We start from the raw sequence: 23,565 nt of genomic DNA, 5'->3' as shown, positions 1-23,565 counted from the left end.
CAAAGAGAACATTAGGAGCAGATGCCAAAACTTTCTTTTTCTATTAATTCCAGCACATGGTTGTGAATTATATGTTAGTATATGTTTAAATAGCATATATGTTTAAATAGCATAACCTACTCCAAAACAGTCACTCTTCCAGCTTGAAAAGTGTCTTTCCTAGGTTTTCTTTGCTACCAGCACTTTAGCTAGTGTCATGTCTTTCCTTCCTATTCCAAGCCCTTCTTTATTATTCTTGAAATAGAAACAATGTCTGCAGCCCCAAGAACACTACACTACACCCACAGAGTTTGCCTTATCCAGCAATCTGCCACTAATATTTTGAGACTCCAGAAAGACAGGAAAGGATACCTCCTTGAATTGTTACTGTACAGTTGTCCTTAACTGAACTGTGCCATCTGAGTTCCCTTTGCAACACTAGTGAAGAAAGTCTCAATGTTTTCCCTCGTGAATCATTTCAGATGCAATTATCTCAGATATCTTGCCATGACTGTGGACCGTTTTGTGACAAAATGTCTGTCGTTTTCCAGGCTGCCTTTAAAATTGGTATAAAACCTTTCATATTTATGAATATTTAATGTTTTTCAATTTTCCTAGCCAATGCCCATGTTTATTAAATGGTAAACATCCACTTTGGGGAGTACTGCTGGTTGTTACAGCTTGTGCTGTGGAAATGGAGATAACCGTGGTGGCCGTCTCCTGGCGCACCATCGGGTGAAGCCGCGCCTTGTGGGTAGGCTCGGCTGGCGGCAGGGAGCAGTGCATCAACCCTGCCTCGAGAGTGGTTCCCAGAAGTGGTCTGACTCAGGCACTGTGCTGAGTCACAAATCCTCCCCTGCTTCCTCCTTGCTCTCAGAAAGTAGTAGTTTTCTTCTGAACTATATTAGCAGAGAAATAATTACCTCCCACACCCTTGGCACTGGCTTAAGTACAGAAATTTGAGTGTGTGTCTCAGGACGGAGGGGAGGGATGGATAGAGTTGAAAGTCCTCTCCTTTCCCTTTTATTCCTGCTCATTCCCAGAAGGTCATGTGTATGAGACTCTGCTCATACTCCTTGGTCAAGCAACATTATAGTGTTGACAAAATATAACCCCTCAAAACCAAAGAAGGAGCAGACTCAGAATATGCTTTCTCTGAAGATCTGAACTGCTAATATGACTAGAAGAAGAAACCACCCTCTCCAGCAAACCAAGTTTCATCCAAAATTAAAGGCACGTGAAAATGCAAGATAGAGCTGTGCTTGGAAAGGCCCAATTGTTTTTTCTGAGACCAGCCTACCATTAGTTTCCTTGGATATGTTCCACAGCGCAACAATGCCAAGTACATTTTAGCAGCTGGGTCCAGTGCACTTTTTTGTGCCATCTTGCTGAGCATTGGTCAAAATCCAAAAAAGCTTGTAAGTACACAACGGGGTATGTAGGCAATCCCATTGCTTTAGGTGCAAACAGCTACGTGCTAACAGATAAGTGCATTCTTCAATAACTGCCTGAATTGACAAGACACCAACCAGCCTCTCACGATTGTCTTTCTGAGAGAAAAATACAGCACCATACAATAGTTCTAAACCCCCTGCAACATCCCTACCAGTGTATTTCCCATAGCTCTGAGAAAGATCTATGTTGCTTGGTACAAGTTCATTTCCTTCGCTCTTCCCCATCCTCCCTATTCCCTAGCTGTGCTCTAAACTTTTGGGTTGACACAGCCCTTGAGAGGCTGAAAAGGGCTTGACCTGGCATAAAAAGCAATGCCGTTCCTATGTAATAAATATTTAAAACATTTTATCAGGGTAAATAAATGCTAAATTCTGTGAGCCCAGGGAATGGCATTAACATGTTTGGCTTACTGAAACATTTATGGAGTCAATGTCAGCCAACAGATTGCAGCCAAGAAGGCTTTTTTTTTTTTAAGGTAAACTAAAGTGCTTTTAAAATAAATACTAAGAGCTGTTTCAGATCTTCAATTATTAACAGAAGAAAAGCGTGGGCTGAAAAACGACAAGCAATCCCTTTTGTGGTGCTTTCCCTAACCCCTGCTCAGTTATCTCTTTGTCCAGCCCAGAGTGAGCTTCCCAAGGCAGATCCTGTGCCTTCTCAGATGTCTGGAAAGTGTCTAGCACATGGAGAGAGCTTCCACAAATGAATAAGTACATTCAGAATGCCAAATATTTGAAAAACATTTCTTTCTATATTTACTTGCCAGGACATAAGTTCAGGGCTCTGTGTTTATGACTGGCCAGCGACAGCGCTGCCAGCCTTTGTGAAGCAGTGTGGAAACATAGCCCTTCGCTCTGCTGTGGGAAGGTGGCTATTGGCATCATCTACTTGAAATCCAGAGGGCAGGTTTTGGGTCTGAGCAGGTCACCAGGCATTCTGATTTAATTATGATTATAAGCTGCACAGCTCATTCCTAGGAATGCCAGCATTACCTCCACAAGGGATAAAGTGCAGAAGGTGTGTCATTGTTTATTACGGAGAGCATCAGGCCATGGGAACTGTGTTGCCACGATCACCAATGTTGGTTGCAATCTATGTGTTGCAGTGTGCAAAGACTAAGAGCATGCATGGGTTGGAACAGAGAATTAATTTCTTAGTAAGTTCAGCTGTCTTTTCTTCCTCCGCAAAGGGAAAGAGCATATAGATGTGTGCAGAAGTTCTCATCATTGTTTAGAAAAGGCTTTGTGACTCCGTGTAAGAGGATGATTCACCTTGATTTACCCTGATCAGAAATGCGTCTGATCAGCCACATATCTGCAGCTCAGTTCAGACACTGATCTGCACCTCTCAGTTTCCAGAACACAGTTTTGTTGTGTTTTGAAGTGTGTGTTTTTTATTAAAAAAAAAAAAAAGTTTTTCTGTTCTGCCTGCCTATGGCTCTTTCCCCGGTGCTTTCATCCTCCTTCATCTGCTCTCCCTGTTGTCCCCCCTTGCCACTACACAGAGTTTTCTGGTTGTCCAGGCCCGGTTCCTTGTGCCATTCTCTGCAACAGCTATTCATGTTGCAAGTGGCTGCCTGAACTGAGAGTTACAAAGCACCTTACTTGCAGCAACTACATTGCAGCAACTACACTGACAACAATGCAGCAAGCAAGGTCATGCGCATCTATCCATTGTCCTTCTACAAGTAGAATTTGGTACATCTGAGAGGTCATTCTATGGTTTCCAAAGCTGCTACACAGCTAGTGGTTTTAAGTTAATGAAACTCTCTGAATGCTTTAACGGTAATATATGTGTGCTTGCTAATTACTGGAATTATCTGGATTTGAAGCCATAGTACCTGAATCGGGTGCTGCACAGCACACACATCAATTCATGCTAACAGTGTTCAGTAGCTCATCTCTTCTACAAGGTTGATTTATTTTCCTCAAGAAGCTTTTCTTTAATTAGTCTAGCTGAAGCACCTGTAAATCTTCTGGTGGTGCATGTTCCCTTGGCTGTATGAACTCCTTGTCTTCTCATGCTTTTGGTGCAAGCCTTTGATTTCACAGGCACTGCTGTGTTAACAGAAAGGGCATTGGTTTGTACAGATATTATCTTCTCTGGACATCTGTAGTACGATGAAGCACTTTCATGGCATGAGCAATAATGAAGCTATATTTAAAATGAGAGAGGTTTTTGTTCATCATTGTATCTGTCCTCACTACCCTCCCAGGAGCCCTGGGTATATCCTATAATGAATATTAAGTCAATTAAGTAAAATAATTAAGAGTAAATTACATAAGACCTGGTATTAGGACTCTTGACCTTGCAATCTTGGCTATGTTTTAGATTAGCAAGGTTCCTAAAATCACTAAAAATGAAGGCCTTTCTGTGCTTTTGTGTAGATTTATTTGAAGACACAAATATTTTAATCTTCAGAGTTTGGTTGTTGTTCTTTGCAGGTTCATAGTCATCTGCATTATTTTAACTTCTTTGTATTGTTTTTCATTGTCTGGGGGGAAGGTGGGATGTTGCTTTAGCTTTCTGGTGAACATCACATTTTCTACTAATGTAAAGTATTGAAGAAATGTTGACGTGCACTGCAGTTCATTTTCTGTATATATTTAGAATTAATAGGCTGAATGAGGTGAGCAGCTAGGGGAAAAGGTTGACTGCTTCATGTAATCACAGCAATATTTTTTCCTAGTGATATTACCTATTCAAAGTAAGTTCCCTGAGGTAACTGAGCAAGCAGAGCATCCTTTTCTCATATAGGATGAGTTTTGATCCTGTCAGTATTGTACTTCATGTAAGGATCTCTTTGTGAAATCCAGAATATTTCATGTAGAGTATTGCTCCCCTTGGATGGTAGCAAGACCCGTTAACAGGTAGATGTACTGACTGCAGACACCTGAAAAAACGTTCTGACTGGAGGAAGCTAGTAGCCCACTTTGGATTACTAGCAGGCAGTGAATGATCTTGCTTGCCTGGGAGCTGACACCACCCTTGATTGCTTCTGTTGAGTTCCATCATGGCTGGGGACCAAACACAAAGACTCAGCCTTAGCTGTGAGCTGACGAGCGGATTGACTGTGAGTAAACGTGCTTGTCAAGAGACGTGTCGTTCTTATTAGAAAATATTAAAAGTATTTGTAAAAAAAAAAAAAAAAAAAAAAAGAGAGAGAGAGAGACGGAATCTAAGATCTTAGATGATAGATTTTAAAAGTTAATTGTTATCACATACTCTCTTGGCAGATGTATAACAGACATTTCCAACTCATGAATCACATTTTTCAAAAATCATAGCTAATATCAACTTCTCTGAGGAGATGACAGCATTTGCAGGAGACGTTAATGGCTTCTGGCTCTCAGTCATTGCAAAATCATGATCTTGTAATTGTTCTGATCTGGCTATTTGTAGACTATGGAGTTCTAGAGGTCTCTCGATATTTCCAACATTAATAATTTGCCAATGACAGTGGTTGCCATCACTGCCGCCAGCAATGATAACTTTAAGGCAATGGAAATGCAAATCCTTACTAAAAGCTTCTGAGGCTGGCTTTGTTATTCTGGTTGTACAAACGAGAAAAAGGAGGCAGAGAGGCACATGACTCTGCAGCTTGTGTCAACTGCATCTGAGAGTGCAGCTGCTTAGCACTTTATCAAAGCAGGCTACGAGTCACCTTGCTTGCATGTCACGAGGCCATGCTGCAAATGTTTGGCTTGATTGTGAATAGTACTTATGTGTTAATGATATCTGTATAACAACATTTTGTTCATACCCCTTGCTGGGGACCTGGACCACCTTTGTTACAGAGTGATACCTAAATCCTGGGGCAAAAGCAGCACTGCTGGTTCTGACTCTCCCTTCATTCAGACTGAAGTAAGATGAGGTGGATTTGAAGTGTAGGGAGGTCCCACGATGGCCACAAACTCTCAGTCAGTATGGATTTGGTGGTGTTTCAGCAGCTTAGACTCTGCCTGAGACTGGCTTCACTTCTGGAAGAACCTAGAATCAGAGCAGGGACATGACTTCGGTTTCCCATCTCTTCCCATCCTCTGCGGCAGGGCTCTGTGACAATCCACCATTTGCCCTCTTGCATGTCTCACTGTTCTTGTCCTGCTTCAGTCCTGGTTGTTCTTTTTTTTTTTTTTTCCCCCATGCTTTAACTCTCCCGAATACCATCTGGGAAACACCTTAGGTCAAGAACAGGCAAAACAGCTAAGATGTTCCCTTTCCAGAGTGGTGGAATTACAGTGGCAGGGAAAGTAATTCAAGTTTTACTTTAGTCTGTGATTCAGACTTCAGGGATAAATTTGTGAAGTGTTGGGAATCTTCTGGAGGGAAGATGCTCTGTAAATGTACATCTTTGAATCATCAAGAAAATGAGTTCGGGTGAGGAGGAACAAGTTAGAAATGACATTATTGTGCAACTTATATTCTCTTTTAGGTACTTCCTCTGAATTTAGTTCTCTTGCTAATAAGTGCTTCTTTCTGTTCTCTCTGCAGGTCTCCAGGTGGTTTTAAACTCAATTATCAAGGCCATGGTCCCTTTGTTGCATATTGCCCTGCTGGTGCTGTTTGTCATTATTATCTATGCTATCATTGGACTGGAGTTATTCATGGGAAAGATGCATAAGACCTGCTACCACGTGCAAGGGGGGCTGATAGGTAAGGGGAATTCTCTGTGATATGGAGCCCTGTTCCTTTGCTTTCTATCTTTCAAGTGAAGACTTTCAGCAGTACAAAGCAAGTTTCTCGTGTTGATGTTCTGACAGGTGGGAAGGTTCATGCAGCCATTTGACAGTCTGTATGTCCTAGTGCAAATGGCAGCCAAGTATGAAACAAACACTTAATAGTATCCTTAAGTGCAGGGAGTGGGAGAAAAAGTATTTTGGTGCTGCTGGTCTACCTGCTGCAGTAAAATGAAATCTCCAGGATGAATGGAAATGTCCTTTCTCACAAGACTAGCTCCTTCATTGCTTGAATACTTGATTCGTTGTCTTTAATCTCAGTTCTTCTCCCAAACTTCATCCCTCTCAGTGAAAGAAAAACCATTTGAACAGCTTTCTTGGCTCACATCTGTAGTGTAGAAACAGAAGACACTGAGGCATTATGCAGACACTCTGCTGGAGACATCGTTGTCATTTACTCATGCCAGTGTGCAGAGAGTGATGCACTGCAGCAGCAATGGCAGAAACTGGAGGTGCTCTGCTCAAAGGCAGACAAAAACAGATGAAGACCCCTCAGGTCCAGATTTTTAAAAACGTGATGAAGCAGCAAGATCATAGATGCCCTTTGCTTAGGTGTATAGGTGAAAAGGAATGTTGGCAACATATGAAGATTTTATGAGGGAGACTCCAGGCACAACAGAGCATTTGTGCTAGCAGAGAAGATGGGTGGCTGTTGCTCCCTGCTGGGTACCTGTTCAGGGTTTCACAGTAGTGGTTTTTCTGCTCTGCTCCTTGGATGTGAATCACCTTTGATGTAGAGAGACTGTCTGTAACGGTGAGAGTTCAGCTTGCTCATCCTGAGCACTCGGCTTTTGGCTGGTCTGTCAAGGCTACAAGAAAAACTATCAGTTCCTGCTGAGCACAGTAGTGGTTTCTTTAATGTGGCCCTTTGCCACTAAAAGCCAGCCTCAGTCTCAAGCAACAATAACATTACAATGATTTCACCACTAGCAGACTGAGCTGGAAATGAGATGGCATCATGGAAATGATCAATGCTTATATTTTATTACTAATCCTGTGCCCAAACACATCTCTGTTTTAAACCAGCATCATTATGAAGGAACATCTACTTGAGGACCTGTACCCATCTTTTTAAAGCAGTCTGTGACTGTCCTGAGGAGTGTTGCTAATAAGAAAACAAAAGTATATTAATAGAAAGAAACTTTTTTTCATCAATCTATCTGGAAAGAGCTTTGAAATTATTCACAGAAATGATAATTCAAATTTCAAAGTAGTTAATTTGTATTGTCACTCACTCATCTAACCATCTGCTTTTTTTTCATTTGATTTATTCAAATTGAGCAGCAATGATTCCCTGTGTGGTGGTGGGCACCAACATTAGGACCTGGTTGTGCTCATAATCAAGACAATATTGTACAACAGGAAATTGCTTCAGAAGTTCTCTATTTTCTGCTTTTCTAATGTTGGCAAATTTCATTTTCTAGAAATGTGACAACTGTAAGGAATTGTCAGTCTTGTTATACATCCTTAAAGTGTATACATCTTTCTCCATGATGTCAATATTACACAACAGCATCTAATTCTAATACGGCTATTGCTGACATGCTTTGGTGATCAGAACTTTTGAAAACTTCTTTTTTTTTTTTTTTTGCCGTATAGAATAAGAAAAAAAATGTAATTATTTGCTCCTCCACACATAGATACCTGCTTCTGTTATAGATGTAGCATGAGACTCTGAAGTCTGTATTTAAAAAAAAAAAAAAAAAAATGAAAATAAAAGTAAAAAATCTTGCAGGAGCTTTTATGCTTACAAGAATTTTATTTTATTTATTTTATTTTATTTTTGTAGCATTTTTCCTATACCAAGGCATTTAGGCAGGCTTGTTGGACAGGTTCTGAGATCTCTGGCAACACCTGTACAGAATAAAGAGTGGATAATCGAGCATTAGAGTCTTATAAAGCTTCTGAGTGCCATTGGGCTATTGATAAAATGCCACATAGCTTCTGAACTCCAAAAGAGCAGAGCTCCAGAGACTCCATGCTGTAATTTAGCAGTGCCCAGCACCATATCATCCTATCTCCAGAGCACTGAAGCCTGTCTGCTGCAGGGGTTCAGACTTCTTCAACAAAATGCCAGTCAGTGCTGCGGTTCTTTTCTGAGATTAACCCAGAGGCCAGGTGACTGCAATATGAAAACACTGGTCATAACATGCAGCCTAAAGAAATGTAATAGATTTGACCTAATGTTCCCTCTCATGTTGAAAGGCATTATTTCTTCCTCCTAGGAGGATGTGTTTAAAAAATACACATTTCAGGTTTGACTGTAAAATTTGACAACATGGCCATTTTTTCTTTTCTTTACGAAAAGAAAAGCACAACAAAACATCCCTATGCCCATTAAAATTAATAGTTCTATGTGTATTTCAAGAGAAAGCTGTCAAATTCACTGAAAAATACATTTGTTAAAATCAGATATCCTTCACTTGCTTATCAGTGTGTCAAAACGCAATTAATTCTCTTCATCTCCTTTTTCTCCCTCCTCTCCTTTAAGATACACCCGCAGAAGATGATCCATCTCCCTGTGCCCCCCAGTCTGCACATGGGCGGCAGTGTCAGAATGGCACCGAATGCAAAGCAGGCTGGGAGGGACCCAAGCACGGCATTACGAACTTTGACAATTTCGCTTTTGCCATGCTGACCGTGTTTCAGTGCATCACGATGGAGGGCTGGACAGATGTACTCTACTGGGTACGTATCCGAAAATGATAAGCTGAAAGGCATGCTCATGTGCTCCATCTGTGTTGAAACTCTGGGGCTTTAGCTTGATCTTTTTTCATGCTTGTTCTAGACAGTGAAGGCATGGTTGCTAGCATGGAGCTTTAATTAACTCAGCATATTAGTGAGTGAAATGGGAGGGTTTATATGGTGCAGTTAAATGTAAACATTGACTTTCCATTGAATTATAATGTTGAAAGATGGCACATGGCTTACTAGTTGGCACATGGCTTATTGTTTTGAAGATATGCAATGTACCTTTGTTGACCAGAATGCCATATGAAGACCCTCTCTGCAAGGGTGAACTATTCCTTATGTCTCTGGATTACTGATGTTGAAGTATTTCTAAAAGGCAACTGGGTGCTTTACCCATGGCATTACTGTAACAAAGGCACTATGCTGATCAGCTCACAGGTCTCACAAACCCCTCTTCATGCCAGCACTACTCCTGATGACTTTTATCCTAACACTAATTCTTAACTCTCTCCTTACTCTGGTATTAGTATAAATCTTTGTTACATCTTTAGCCAAAAGATTGCATTCTTTAATCTAAATGCAGATTTTTAAATTAAATCTCATCTTGTCCTTTATACTAAAACTGGAAATTTCAATGGCTTTTGTTTCTCCTTTGTAATCCCTGACCTGTTAGGGGAATTCAGTGGCAATACAATTATACTATAGGAGTAAAAATCAGATTTGGCCTTTACCTGTAAACCAGATATAAACACTCCTGAATTCAGCTCTTGCCATCAGCTTTTGCAGCAATATGTTATGGTCCAGGCATTTAATCCACATACAGCTGAGTCTTGACTGCATAGGGGTAACCCTGGACTATGACTGCATCTGACAACTGTCATGTTATGGCACCTGGTTCTCCAAGATGATAGGAATTCCAGTGTAAATAGGACTTGTGCTACAATGCATGATGAAGTTCAGCTGAAGACCCAAAATACGTGAAAGGGTAATCTGGACTAAAGCAGGCTTGCATTGTTAATCAACATCAGCTTCTCTCTTAAACATGAGCCTGAAGCTGTATTCTACCCACCAGTGGGTTAGGGTTTACAAGATTTTCCTTTGAAGATTTAGCTTATCTGCAATAGATATTCTCTGTGTGGAACAGCTAACAGTTGTCTCTTTATCCTCTTAAATTTAGATTAGATCTGTGATTCTAGTTTCCTTCTAATGCCTGAGATAAAGGGCAGAGATCAAACCACAAGGAAAGTCTGAGTCTCAGAACATAAAAATTAGCTTTACTTAAAGAAAGGGTATAAATTAATAAAATAATGGAGAAGAATAGAAATTAGGTCAGATTAGGAACTGGGCAAAACTACTCTACTGCTCTACTATGGCTATATATAATATACCTGTCTTTTTGTCACGTTTAGCTCACATTCCTCCAATCTCCTGGCACCATCTGTCTTTGTGTGATTGAGAGGATTTATGGGTAGTTCAGAGGAAATGGGAGAAGAGTAAAAGATATCAGAAATAAACATGAAAATAGCTTTGGCAGAGTATGTCATTTAGTATTGTGAAAGCTATCCACAAGTTATCATAATTTTCTCCAAGGGCACGTTTTACAAAAGACCCTGCCAATCCCTGTACTTTTGGGTCCATACGTCATTTACATGACTGGATGTGAATCATTCAGAACTCAGTTATCAGTTATCTAATAAGAGAAGCCAAAAGCATATACTCACTGCTAAATGATTTTCCACCATGACTGCTGCAGATGGTCTGATTTTTTATGGTGTCCCTGCAGCAACCTGGATTTTAGCTGTTGGATTTTGTTTGATATTTAGCCAGCTTTTTTCACTAATTTCCTGAGCGGTTCTTTTTCCTTAAGAAATGATATGGTAAACTGAGACCTGAAATTAATACAAATTGATGGTCATTATTTTTTAAGGGCAACCATATTGTTAGACTTTTAGGATATGACTTTGACAAAACACTTGCCATGGAAACAAAAATATTTGCTATCCTCAGTTCCCAGATATTCCTAGACAACACTACAAAAGCTAGAATTAATGCTGCAGACACAATTTCAGTAACAGGAGTACATTCAGTTTGTGTTTTCTAAAATATATATATGTGTATATATCACCTGTGTTTAAAAGCTGTGAAATACCAAGTTTGAGTAAATGCTTGAACACCTAAAATGACAGACATACTTAAACTGCTGTAAACAATCCTAAGAACCTATTGTCCCATATCACTTTTTGCCTCTTTGTTTCATGTATTGACAAAGTGGATAGAAGTTAGCACTGATCAGCGTTTGCCATACAGTAGAGTAGGTATCTGAGATGTGATAAGTATTTCCTTCTGCAAAGAGGTTTGTGCTACTCTGGGGGCAAATGTTGATTGGAAAGTTACTACAGGGCATGCCTATGAGAAGCACTGTGGTTTTAATATTCATATGTATAAACCATCTCTAAGCATTCACATGGCAATTTCATATGTGGATTTCTCAAACCATTTCTGATACGTTTTATACAGTAAGTTTTATAGTCCATGAAAAGGGCATTCCTGCTTAAGCTAGCCAGATCAACAGAAATAATACTTCTGGATGGTAAAAAATAAAAAATATGCAGCATTTCAATTTCTGAGAGTGAATGAAAAGTTTTAGTAATTGGGGTAGGATATAGATATGCATTTTAAACTTTGTGTGAGCCACCATTTACTTAGTGGAGCCTGATTCACTCATAGGTCTACTCCCCATCCTTTACCTTTTAAGCCCGTAAGAGTGGACTCATGGTAAAAACCAACGGGGGGCTGTGTCTCCACAAGAGAACAGAGATAGGAAACTATTCTATTCTCAGGTCAACAACAATTCGAAAGATCTCCTGCATCCACAGCAAGGTCATGGAAATTAAAATTTGCTTTATAAGGAGATACATCTGCACAATTAATTAAATTAAAAATCTAGACTTACATATCTCCTCTCTCCAACTGTGTCCTGAGATAGAGAGTTGGTATAAGAAAGGGTTGTCTGTAATTCAGACAATTTTGGGGCTGAATTTTTTGGGTGGTGATTTTAAGTAGTCATTCCTTAAACTTAATGATGTAAACTACTGGATTAATATTAAAAATGCTAAGCATACAAATTTTGAGCTGACTGTTAGGTTTTTAGCTCTTCTGAAATTCAATTTAGGCACCAAGTTTTGGGTCTGATACTGCTGAGCATCAAATTTCCAGCTTCAAAAAGTCAGGACCTCACCTTCTATCTACAATGTAAAATCTTTATTATGCTGTCTAGATGTTCTGCATGCAGTCATATGTACAACATGAGGACTTATAGATGGCTGTTTGGGACCTTTGTATCTGTTTTGATGGTTTTCCAAGATCATTGAATGCAGGAAGTTTTCTTTGCACCCTCCTTAAATCTGAAAATAAGATCCTGACCTAAAACTCAATAGAACCATAGAGAAGGTTCTGGGCTGAATTACTTGGCTGGAAATGTTTAGCCAATAGAGCATTTCCATTGTTTTGAACTTTTCTGTAAGTGCTTTCCAATTATATCTTCCTATTTCCTGAAATACAGCTTTTGCAAGGTACCTAGATTCCTCTCAGTGGGAATGGAGGCACCTTCACATATTTCAGCATGTTACCCTGAAAAATAAACAAGTAAAGTCATGAAATTCATGCCTGTTTTATGCCACCCTTTTCAAGGTTAATCCTGCATGTTTAAAAGTTAGAAAGCTGTATGACCTTCCACAAACCCTGGACTCTTAATCCACTGAAGTAGCATTTCAAATTTTACCTTCAGTTTCCAGCTTCCTTCTTCACGCTTCCCCTCATGTCTCCTTCAGCTTTTCACATCTGTAGTGTCTCTTTCATGGAGTACTGCTTCCCAGCCTGTGATCCACATGCTAACAAAAAGATAATCAGAGACAGGAAAGCAATAAACTTTTATTCCCTAGAAGGACTTGACATCAATAAGATCGATACACTTTCCAATCTCCTCTCTCACTCAACAGATAAGATTTGTGAATAGATTGGCTTCTTTTGAAATGCAAAAGAGAAATGTTAGGAAAAACAGTTTGACACTTCTATAGTGTCAGGTAAGATAATTGCTTATAAGGAGGCAATTTTTAAACGTAAAATAACCATATTGGACAAGATGAAAATCTTTGCTAAGCAACCTCATTTACTTTATGCTGAAGAAATGATCTTTGTTGAAGGAAGTGTTAAGTGTAGGAGCACATTTACTACACTGCCTCAACCTTTCAAGGCTTATTTTGTCCCAGTAAAACTGCTGGGTGGCAGTCGCACATGCAGTCAGATCATAAAATCATCTGATCTGACAAGGACATCTACACATCATGATTTTTTCTTATGCATTGTAGAAAGATTGAATATTTTATTCTCGAGACCCTTCCTAAAGTGTGATCAGCCAGCCTCAACAGTTCGCTCCTTTGTGCAGGCACCAAGGCCCATTTTTGAGGACCCCTCAGTCTTGGGAGCTCTCAGCAGCAGGTGTAAAGCCAAATGTTACAAATTGAGTCATTTGGTGTTTAGTAATCAGTCTCTGCTGCAGTCCGTTATTTCTTATTGTCCTGTTGACTCAGGAGGAAAACAAATCCCCGTGCAGTTTCTAACAACCTATTTAAGTATTTGTAGGCATTTGTTGTGTTTCCTTAATCTTTTTCTAATCTGAGTAGATTCGGTTCTTTCAACCTTCCCTAATGGCGCTTCCTTTTAATTATTTTTAATCAATTTGTTACTGTCCTTCAGGGAAGTTTCACTTCTGAGTTAAAAACAACTTGGACTGTGCCCTGTCTCTAGAAAGGCTTTTATCTTTGTGTGAAATCTGCTTTCTGCAGCTGGAGCCCTGTGACACTGCATGCAAGACTGTCTACTGCCGCCTCAGTTCTAAGTGCCTGGTCTCTCCATTCCCCTGCAATTAAGCAATCATACACATAAATGAAAACAGAGTACAGAGCAAATGCAAAATGCAACAGAACATGGTTGCATTGGGCTGTTCATACTGCTGGGTAATGGAGAACCTTGACCTGGGATGTTTTGCATACAGCTTGGCCATTGCACCTTGAATTCTAGGATTGAATAATTCTACTTTATCTACTCAATGATTATTAAATATTAATAATGAGCAGTCGCAAGCCTGCCATCATTTCTGGAATATTGGCTTTGTCCCATGTTGTTTGGGCAGTGCATCAGAATGCTTGGTTGAGTCCCTGAAAATAACATCCAGTGCCTCCAGGGACAGTTTACCTCAAGGCTCTGACTGTAAACTGAAGACTGTGGTATTATTATAGATGGACTAGAGCCAGCTCTGGATCAGATCCAGAGCACTAACCTGTCTCTGGAATAAATGCCTGAACTGGCACGTAGTAGATTGACTCCCTCAAATTTAACTGAACAATCCTTGGTAGGCTTGCCCAGTCCGTAGACAAGAAAACATTTTAGTAATCTAAGATAGGACAGCAGAGCTGCCACAGTGGAGTCTGACTGAATCAGTCAAAGCTTTCAGAAGCATCACATCCCCAAAGACAGCATGTACTAGATGCAGTGTGTTAGACAGGCTGTGCTGGAAGACCCTTCTATCTCTGACTCTGAGAGATCGTACCTCCAAGAGTCACAAAATCGAGCTTGAAACTGGAGCTCATGGTCACCTTTACAATACCTGAGATTAAATTAAAATAGGAAACAAACTGAACAACAGGTATAATTTACTTTGCTGACAGCATTGAAATATCCTGAGCTTTTCTCATCCCTCCACAGCTTGTTGCAGCCAATGAGGAAGATGTGAGGAATACAGTGATATTGCCACAAAGTGGAAGGTGTTAAATGCAGAGCTGCAACCCCCAATTTTTCCCAGCTGTGTTTTTCATTCTAACCATTTATTCTTGCAGTGCTTAGTCTTGATTTAGTAAGGCTTTCCACACAAGAGAATGATCTGATTCTAAGAATATATCTGTCTACATGTTTCCATGGCGTTTATTCCCCATCCACCCCCATCCCTCCAAGGAAGTGCTCGGCTTTTATTGTTGTGGGGTTGAGGTTTTTTAATCATCTTTTTGACAGGGTTTGGCATGGATGTGAAAAATTAACAAAGACAAGCACGCAAGTATGAGCAACCCATCTCTGGGATTGCAGAGGTTATTTCTTCTGCTGCTGTAACAGTGGTGGGTAAGGGAAGAGGGACCACAGTTCAGAGCACTGAAGGGCCACAGCATTAATGCAATAAGAAAAAAAGCAGTGTCCATACTTATTTTGCATAAATGCTGACCTGAATTTGTTTCCTTTTTCTCACGAACAACTGCACATGCAACTGTCATGGTTGCCTATACTGCTGCCTTGAACATAACAGCAGTGACTTGCTGTTTGCCACCTGTCACAAAAATCTGCTGCTGAACATTTGCTTTATGCAAAAGGGACATTTATTTTGTGAAATGAAGTTTTCATGAGCCCTTCAGGCCTCAACTTTGGGCCTCTCAGCCCTCTTCCTCTGTATGAAAAGAAGCTATCTATTAAAAATAAGCTTCTTCGTGGGATGGTTAAAGGGGTGTTAGTGGAGACCTCTGCCCAGTGCTCCTGCGTGGGAAGGACCTCTTTAATTGCTCTGTCTTTCTGTTGCCATTTCTCTATTCTTTCTTCTTTTGTTCTTCCTTAGGCTCTTTCCTAATTACTGCTATCTAATCACCACAGAGACCTTTCTTGTCTTTATTCTTTAATCTTTTATCCCAGAGCTATAAAATTAAGAGCAAAGCTACTGGGACACTTCTAAGTGTCTTAGGATTTTGAGTGCCTCTGTTTGTGGGTGCGCAGTTTGGGCCATACTACCAGTTTTTCAAGAACTGATGATCACTGCCTTCTGAAGTAATCGTCTTCAGAGGTGTTAAGTTTGGACCCAGATCTACTAGGCAGTTTCACAAATAACAGGCTTTGGTTCATTATCTAGTCCATGGGAAAGAACAAGGGTGGGGGATATGCCTAAGGTCAAAACACAAGTGGTGGCTCGAGTACTGACGATTTATAATCCTTGAGTTTAATTTTGTTTCAACATCTTCTTTTCAAGATGTAAGGCAATGCAACTAGTCCTTTGCCAATCTCAGTGTGAAAAAATAAGTCTTTTCCTCTCTGTGCAGAGAATTGGTCAACCAATACTGTCTTTTTTCATTGATTTCAGTGGGATTTCTGCGTAAGTGGTACTTGCAGGCTCTCTGATAGGTGGTCATGATGTCATAGCATATAGTTTAGCTGCTCTCATGGCATCCTCTACAGCTGTTGTCTTCAAAATTCAGTCCTATGAACTGTGTTCAAATTGGAGGGCTAAAAATGCTGGATATGTTTCCCTAAATCTGCAAAGTGACCAGAATTACTAAATGAAGGGTTTGGGGCTCAGACAGGGTACTTGATACCACAGAACATCCCTAGTGTGGATTTTTAAAGCATATCTAGAAGTCAGTCCTGGACATTGTGCTCATTTTGTCTACATGGTGTTTCTGATAAGATCCACAAGAAAAAGAAAAGGGGCAGCCTTGTTGGCTAATACACAGTTGCAAGTCGTTCAGATTCTTTGATAGTTATTTCTTCAGCATACCTCTAGTATGTAAGTGGGTAGCGTGCCTATCAGATGAAGACTTATTAGCGGTGTGCTATGAGATCTAAATATCAGGCATTTTATCTGAGATTTTTGTGTGTGATTTCACAACTGAAAGCTGGATTCATCCTCTAAAATATAGACTGGATTTCTAGCGATATCATAAATTGGGGAACTGGCTACAAAGGCAAGTGGGATACACCGATCAAGTGCAAAAAAAAAGAATCAATAGTGCTGCCTCCCCTTAGTAAAGAAGGTAGTGATTATCTACAGCTTACAGTACTGTTTTTCATTATCTTTATTTTTAAGGACTTAATTGACTATGTAAATCAATGAACAGTATGTGCTCGTGTATTCCCGTGCATACAGCAATCAGTGCTGGTCTGATATACTTGTGGTAGAATTTGCTACCAGACTGCACTGAGATAAATAGAAGCCTTTCTAAAATAGCAGTACAATAAAACAGGCAGAAAATCCTTTCTGGATAATCAGCCATGCAAATGTAAATAGAAAATAAACAGAGACAGGAAGGGAAAGCCCAGAATTCTAAGATGAAATGAAATCTTTAGATTTGGAAACCCACCATCCTAGGGGATATTTCCATGCTTGAAATCAGCATTTTATTCTTTTGGAGTGAATTTCCAAAGCCTTTAAAAGATGAAAAGGTTTTTAAATAACTAAGCAGCAGTAAGAGATGGAACTGCTGCAGTAAAGAAAGAACTGTGAGCCCTTTGGCTAAATAGCCTTTGGGCTTTTGGATGACTTTTTCAAAGATCAACCTTTTCCTTTTCAAGGGGAAAAAAAAGCTGTATGCACTTAACGTAGGAACAAGGCAACACATGCAAAGCTCTGTTACTTTTGCCTCAGGAGGCCTAAATTCAAATCCTGATTAAGTCTCACGAGTCAAAATAATTTTTGGAGGTCACTACATGGCATTTCTGCAACTTGTAAATTCACCCAACAAGCTAACCCAGTCGTGTAATCAGCCTCATGAGAGCATAGGGAGCCTTAACGGGTGATGGTTTCTGTACAGGGATCTGACTTCAGCAGAACACTGGAGACAGTTCAATAACATGACTCTCCTCTAAGTAGATCTACTGCTCAGGAGGCAAAAAGAGTAGTTCAGTAAGAAGGCAAAGGTAATGCCACTATTGATGTTAGCAGTTCAGTAGGGACAATAAGGAAAAATGGTCTGTCAGCTACCTGTATCAATGAGCGAAATGGATCAAGAGCCGGGGGCATGGCATACTAGACTCCAAGCTATGTTTGTGGAAAGTCATGGAGACCTGCCCAGTCTGGGCGTTTTATCTGCCAAAGTTCTGCCTGGGTCAGTGCATCGTCTGTTCTTTTGCAGCTGGTCTGTATGGCCCAGTCAGTCTCAATGCAGACAGAGGGTGACCTGAAACACCTTATAAAATAAAATAAAATAAAATAAAATAAAATAAAATAAAATAAAATAAAATAAAATAAAATAAAATAAAATAAAATAAAATAAAATAAAATAAAATAAAGCCAGCAAACAAACAAAAAACACACTTTTGTTTAGAGGTAATTATTTTCATCCTCAAAATGCAACAGATCCAGTGCACTACAGAATAAGAGTTGCTTCATAACTTGGCAATAAATGAATATCAAGATTTGTCTTTGGGTAAAAACAGACCAAAGAAAAATTTAAAACTAAAATGCATGTATGCAAATATATGGCTGAGACCTTGCTATATAGAAGGATTTTGATTTGCAGTTACTTGTCCATTTGAATTTCTGTTTTGGAAGTTTGCATTGGGGGTTTTGGAAGTTGGGTTCCAAAGAATTATTGTTAGGCTGCTATCACTGCTAGAACAGTAATTCAGAAGGGGTGAGTACTCTGAAATCAGTGGGTCGCTTTGTTCAAACTCCTACTTTGTTCTAGAAGCACTGGAATCAGCCCATGGCTGACTCATTTTAAATGCTTTTCATTCATCTCTCTCCAGTGTTACCCTCAAGGATGTCAGTGTGCTCTGTACACTGAAGGATGAGTTCTGATCTTCCACTGGCGCAGTTTCAGTTCTCTGCCTTCAGTGAAGTTAATCTAGAATTAACACTTTGGCAAAAGAGGTCTACACATCCAAGCACAGAAACCAAGGGCTGCAAAGACAGTTGTGATACGGAACACCATGAATCTGCCTGTGCTTTCTATGCAGTGCTATAGGTTTTATTGGAAACAGTTCGTGTAGCTGAAACTGGAGAGGGAACTGACATGAACTGGCCAGGCCACAAACATTGATGGCCTCTTTGATAGCAAAATCCTTCTCAGGCCTGCTTTTCTGAGACTGATTCCCCTCTAGCTTACTTTGTTTCTGGAATGTCAGGGTATCTGGACTGGCAGTGACCACACATGAGTGACTTTTCTATACTACTTTTCCAAAATGAACTTTGAAGAAGAAACAGTTATAATTGTTCTTTCCTAGCTACCTAGGAACAGAAGCAACCATGAGTAATCAATTATGATACCAATAGTTCTTCCTTAAGTCTCAGTGGAAGACATGCTCTGATTGATTCTAAAGTGCATGGACAAGTGTTCTATGCTAAACTGAATTGAAATATATTGAAAAAAAGGATTGTTTGTTTTTGTGGTTTTCTGATTTCAGTTGTTTGGTTTTTATTTTGCCTTTTTTTTTTCCCTCTTTTACATATTAAACCTCGAGAAAGAGGGTGAGGTGGCAAAGCAAGAGGCTTGTTGGAGCTCTGAATTAAATTGCCTTTGATGTAAGAAATTCTAGCTGTGTAAATAATGTTTGCAGTAGGAGTTCAGAATCCCTGTATTGCCAAACACTCTGCAGAGGTACATAGTTCCCTACATTAAATAATAATAATAATAATAATAATAATAATAATAATAATAATAATAATAATAATAATAATCACACGTGGTATGTGTATTATTCCACTATTATTTTTGTTTTCCCACCCTTAGTATAATTGACTACAGGAATTTCCCAGTGATACTTGCACTAACAATTCAATATACTTAGGTTATGTCGGCAAAATCCACTTTTCAGGTAGTTGACTTGCCATGGTAACCTGTGCCCCTTTGGGACATTACTGATACTAATAGATTTTGCAACTTGGTGAAATCAAATCTAAGTAACACTGTTGTTTTCTTCAAATCAAAAGAGAGCCTAACGTTATCTGTTTTGAAATGGTAAGTGTGGTCAAATGCCAGCAACCTTTAGCAGTAGAAGGAAGGACAGTAGACTTGTGTGAAGGCCACTTAAAATTATGCATTTAATTAAGACAGTAGTAAACAGACCCATGTCAATATTCCCCCTACCTCTTCTGCAAGCACAAACTACCGTGCCATAGAAATATGGGATCAGTGAGCATTTTCAAAACAAATAGCTTGCAGTGGAAAAAGTTCAGCTCAATCATTGTGTACCACAGACATTTTGACCTGCTGGTATTTGAATGCAAATTTTAATTCTCTTCCCACTCTCAGACAGAGACCTCATATTTCCCATAATAGCTCAGCCTTTTAAAGAACAACCAACTGCAAAAAACAATGGGCACCCAGACCAAGAACAGATCAAATATGAATATAGAAAGTTACCAAAGAATGAAAGGGTATTGTGGAGTCCAGTGGCTATACAGTGGAGGGTAAAAAATGCAGTGGAAGGATTCATTGTCAACATTATGTTATCAGCAATCTGGGGCTAGATGATTGAAAATTGTTACTTTTTTTATGTCTCAGACCTTATACAGCCTTTCCCAGCTGCAGAAGGGGGCATATCCATAGAAAGGTGGGGCCATATTTAATGAGTGATGAAAATATAGCTCAGTGCTGCTATAAAGAAATAAGCTTGGTGTATTCTATCAGTAGCAATGCACTTCCTGCATACTATGTGCAACAAAAATAAAATACCATTTGCTTCATATCTTTTATGTTTTCTTCATTGGAGGGAGTTCATATAAAGACAAAATGCCATTCCACTGTGATTGTATACTTGCAGAGAAGTTCAAGCAGCAATTCTACATGTTTTCAGTTTGTCTGCCATCAAGCAGCTGACAGTTAGAAGGTTGTGCTTCAGGATCTCTACAGTAGCCTTGTTCTTCCACAGATTGCCATAGCCTGGTAGGGCCCTTCTGCAGGATTCCCACTTTTATACTGACCAAGAATTTCAAGCCAGTCAAGGCGTACTATTTTCAGGAGTGTGTGCTCTTGTGACTCTGAAATTGAGCCTGGCACTGCTTTCAATTGTCTTCTTCATGGAGTGGGAAGCTTAGTCAGTTCTGGATACTTCAATGTCTTATCAAGAAAATTGGGCAGTATAGCAGTGAATTATAGCTATACCCAAAGTGTTTTTTTATAAAATGAACCATGAATTAATGTTCTTCTGGATCAGAGAAGGTGTCCTTCAGTGAGGACATCTAGACCAGATAAAACATAGTCTTTCCTAACAGGATTGAAGAGGCAACCTCTGCAGACTCCATCTTTTCGTATGCCTGCTTGTTTCCCCTTCTCTGTTGTGTACTCATCTTGCATTGTTTCCCTTGATGCTTCTGTTGTCTTTATCAAGGCAGTCCTTTCTCAGTAAATGTGTCCATTCAGCTCCTGCGGAGAGTTCAGAACAAATTGCTAATATTTCTGGCTCAGGTGGAATTTCAATTTGCTCTTTCTGTCACTACACAACACATAGAACAATCGGGGAACCAAGGTACATGTAGGAATTTTAGAACACTGCAGATTATTCTTCCTACATTATTTACTTTCATCTACACTGACCATATAGCAGAAAAACCTGTCTGGAGCATTTTTTGCTCTGTTTTACGATCCCTGTGCACTTGTCTTCACCCAGCTCTGTCTTGTCTGTGTCCTGAAGACACTCTGAAAAAGGATTCTAGCTGTCTATTTGCACATTCAATTCCATAATTGAGGTTAGACAGTAAGAAGAGACTTATAAATGCTTGGAGATGACAGCTGAGCTTAAAACTTGCCTTCCCCTTAAGAACTTCAAAATAAAGCAAATATGATTGTCAAAACAAATAATTTTTAGCACGAGCAACTAATCAAGTTCTGCTCCTTCCTTTGAGTGTTATCAGACTGAGCCTGGGGTGGACACTCCAGTCTCTTCTTTGCATCCATCTGATAGTGTCAGCTACAGAATACGGAATGTTTCATAATGGTTGTAAGGAGCACCTGTGGCTTACAGTCCTTTTAAGACCATTAGAATGTCAATGCTTAGAAAGAAATTCTCCCCAGAATAAGAGCAAAGGCATCTGGAGTCCTTTGCTTATATTTTATACCATTCGTAAGAAATTTTATTCTATTGTTTCCAAACCCATAAAAGTAAGTCTAGTTCCTTTTTTTTTTATTCCTTTTTAATATATATTTTTGCTTATTTGGGGAGGTTGTATTTTTTTCACCCCCTTCTTTCTCCTTTACCTTGAGTCAGCTCTGAGACCTTCAATTCCCACTCCTTATCACCTGTCTTTAAGACTCAGGAAGGCTTAAAGTGTTTCAAGTTGACAAGATAAATGATAATATTTCTCATGATGCACTAGAATGTCTAGACTGAAATGCTTAAATCTTTTGCTTGAACCAATGATTTTGTAATTTCTTAGTCACTGTGTACACAAAACTTCTAATTTTATGGAGCTTTTTTCCCCTGGGAATTTCAGAAAATGAGCTCTTTATCATATATTTCTCCCAGTCCTGTGCCTCATCCAGTTCAAGCAGAGCACTTACGCATATCAGTTCAATTCTGCTGGTAACAATAATATTGACCATTGGCTTTAATGGAATTACTCATATGCTGTAAATTATGCACATACATGAGTACTGGATTAAAAACCAACCAAGCGAAGACAACTAATTAGATTTCAAATATTGAAGGATCTGCAAGGTGGAATTTTCATCCTTAGGATAATAATGCAGTAAGTCTAAATCCATCTTTAAAGACATATGGTGGGTAATAAATATGCGCCTTTTCTTGGTCTTTCTGTGAATGGTGAAGTCAGACAGACACAAACTGTATATAGACTTACTTGTGGTGTATGTAGAGACCAAGCAGGGATTTCTAAAGCAAGAATGTGCTTTTTTCATGTTGTTATTGACAAGGTGTGTATGAGCCTTAAAGCATTCAGGTTCCAAGCACAATAGCAGATTCGGAATCTGTAGGATTTCAGTGCTATATAATCAATCTCACAGTTTGTCCCACAAGTTAGAAGTGCTTATGGAACTTGACATATATAGAAAGCCAATTTTTGTACTGTGTCTCTTTATAATCCCTCATTCAAATCTTCTTCGGGCCTCTTTTTAGCATTAATAGTTTTGTGAAAAAGTTAGGAATTGTGAATAACAATGAGTAACTTCCTTGTTAAAAGTAATTTCAGATTAGTGTAATTTATAATAAATTGCAAAATGTATAATTAATATATTTAGCACATTACATGGAAGAAGCAGTATAACATACACAGGACCTGGCAACCTGACCTAGTGGGTGGCATCCCTGTCCATGGCAGGGGGGTTGGAACTATGTGATCTTCAAGCTCCCTTCCAACGCAAGCTGTTCTGTGGTTCTATAGCTGTTTGGAGGTCAAAGAAGAATACAGCATGCAGGACTTGTTACCAGATCTAACCAGCAATGCTAAATTCCTGAAAATGCAGAGGTTGGTTTGTTTGCATCACAGTCTGAATAGTCAAAGACCAATTAACTAGAATAACATGCTCAGAAGAGCATGACCACTAAAGACCAGTTGTCAGATGCCTTAGATCTCTAAGGAGATGTTGAGAGAAAGGAAGGAATCAGACCTTTCACATCACAAGTCCTCAGAGTGCTCTGTCTACTAGGAAGAGCTCTTAAAGTAAAGAGAACGAGGCCGTCAGAGCCAAGGTTTTCCTAAGTCTGAATCTGCTTTGCAGTTGAAAAGTTAACCAGAAATGAAGGACTTATTGAACAAATTGTTTCTTTTTTGTTTGCTGAGCAGCCTCAAAAATCACGCTATCACCATTTACAGTTGTTAGTTGGATGTTTTTAGGAGCTGCTAGCTCCCTTTTGTTCATTTGGGATGAGTATTTTTTTCCACAGATATTTCTGCAGATGTGATATCTCTAGAATGAGGAAAGTATCAAAAAGTATCTTT

The 23,565-nt window shown here is 39.4% G+C and overlaps 1 protein-coding gene across 49 annotated transcripts in view; it reads left to right on the top strand.

Moving 5' to 3' along the window:
• Positions 1 to 23,565, top strand: part of CACNA1C (calcium voltage-gated channel subunit alpha1 C) — a 475,965-nt gene that overhangs the window by 295,338 nt on the left and 157,062 nt on the right. For 47 of the 49 annotated variants that reach the window (XM_068660882.1, XM_068660757.1, XM_068660872.1 and 44 more), the window contains exons 6-7: positions 5,926 to 6,087; positions 8,662 to 8,858. In XM_068660882.1, coding sequence (XP_068516983.1) covers positions 5,926 to 6,087; positions 8,662 to 8,858 — 359 coding nt within the window. Of the gene's footprint in view, positions 1 to 5,925; positions 6,088 to 8,661; positions 8,859 to 23,565 lie in introns of those variants that run through there. The other 2 variants (XM_068660943.1, XM_068660933.1) reach the window with 2 other exon arrangements.

Source organism: Anas acuta, chromosome 1, assembly GCF_963932015.1.
Source record: "Anas acuta chromosome 1, bAnaAcu1.1, whole genome shotgun sequence".
NCBI classification, from domain to species: domain Eukaryota; kingdom Metazoa; phylum Chordata; class Aves; order Anseriformes; family Anatidae; genus Anas; species Anas acuta.
The sequence above is the reverse complement of the archived record's forward strand: the minus strand, read 5'-3'. Positions and strand labels throughout refer to the sequence as shown.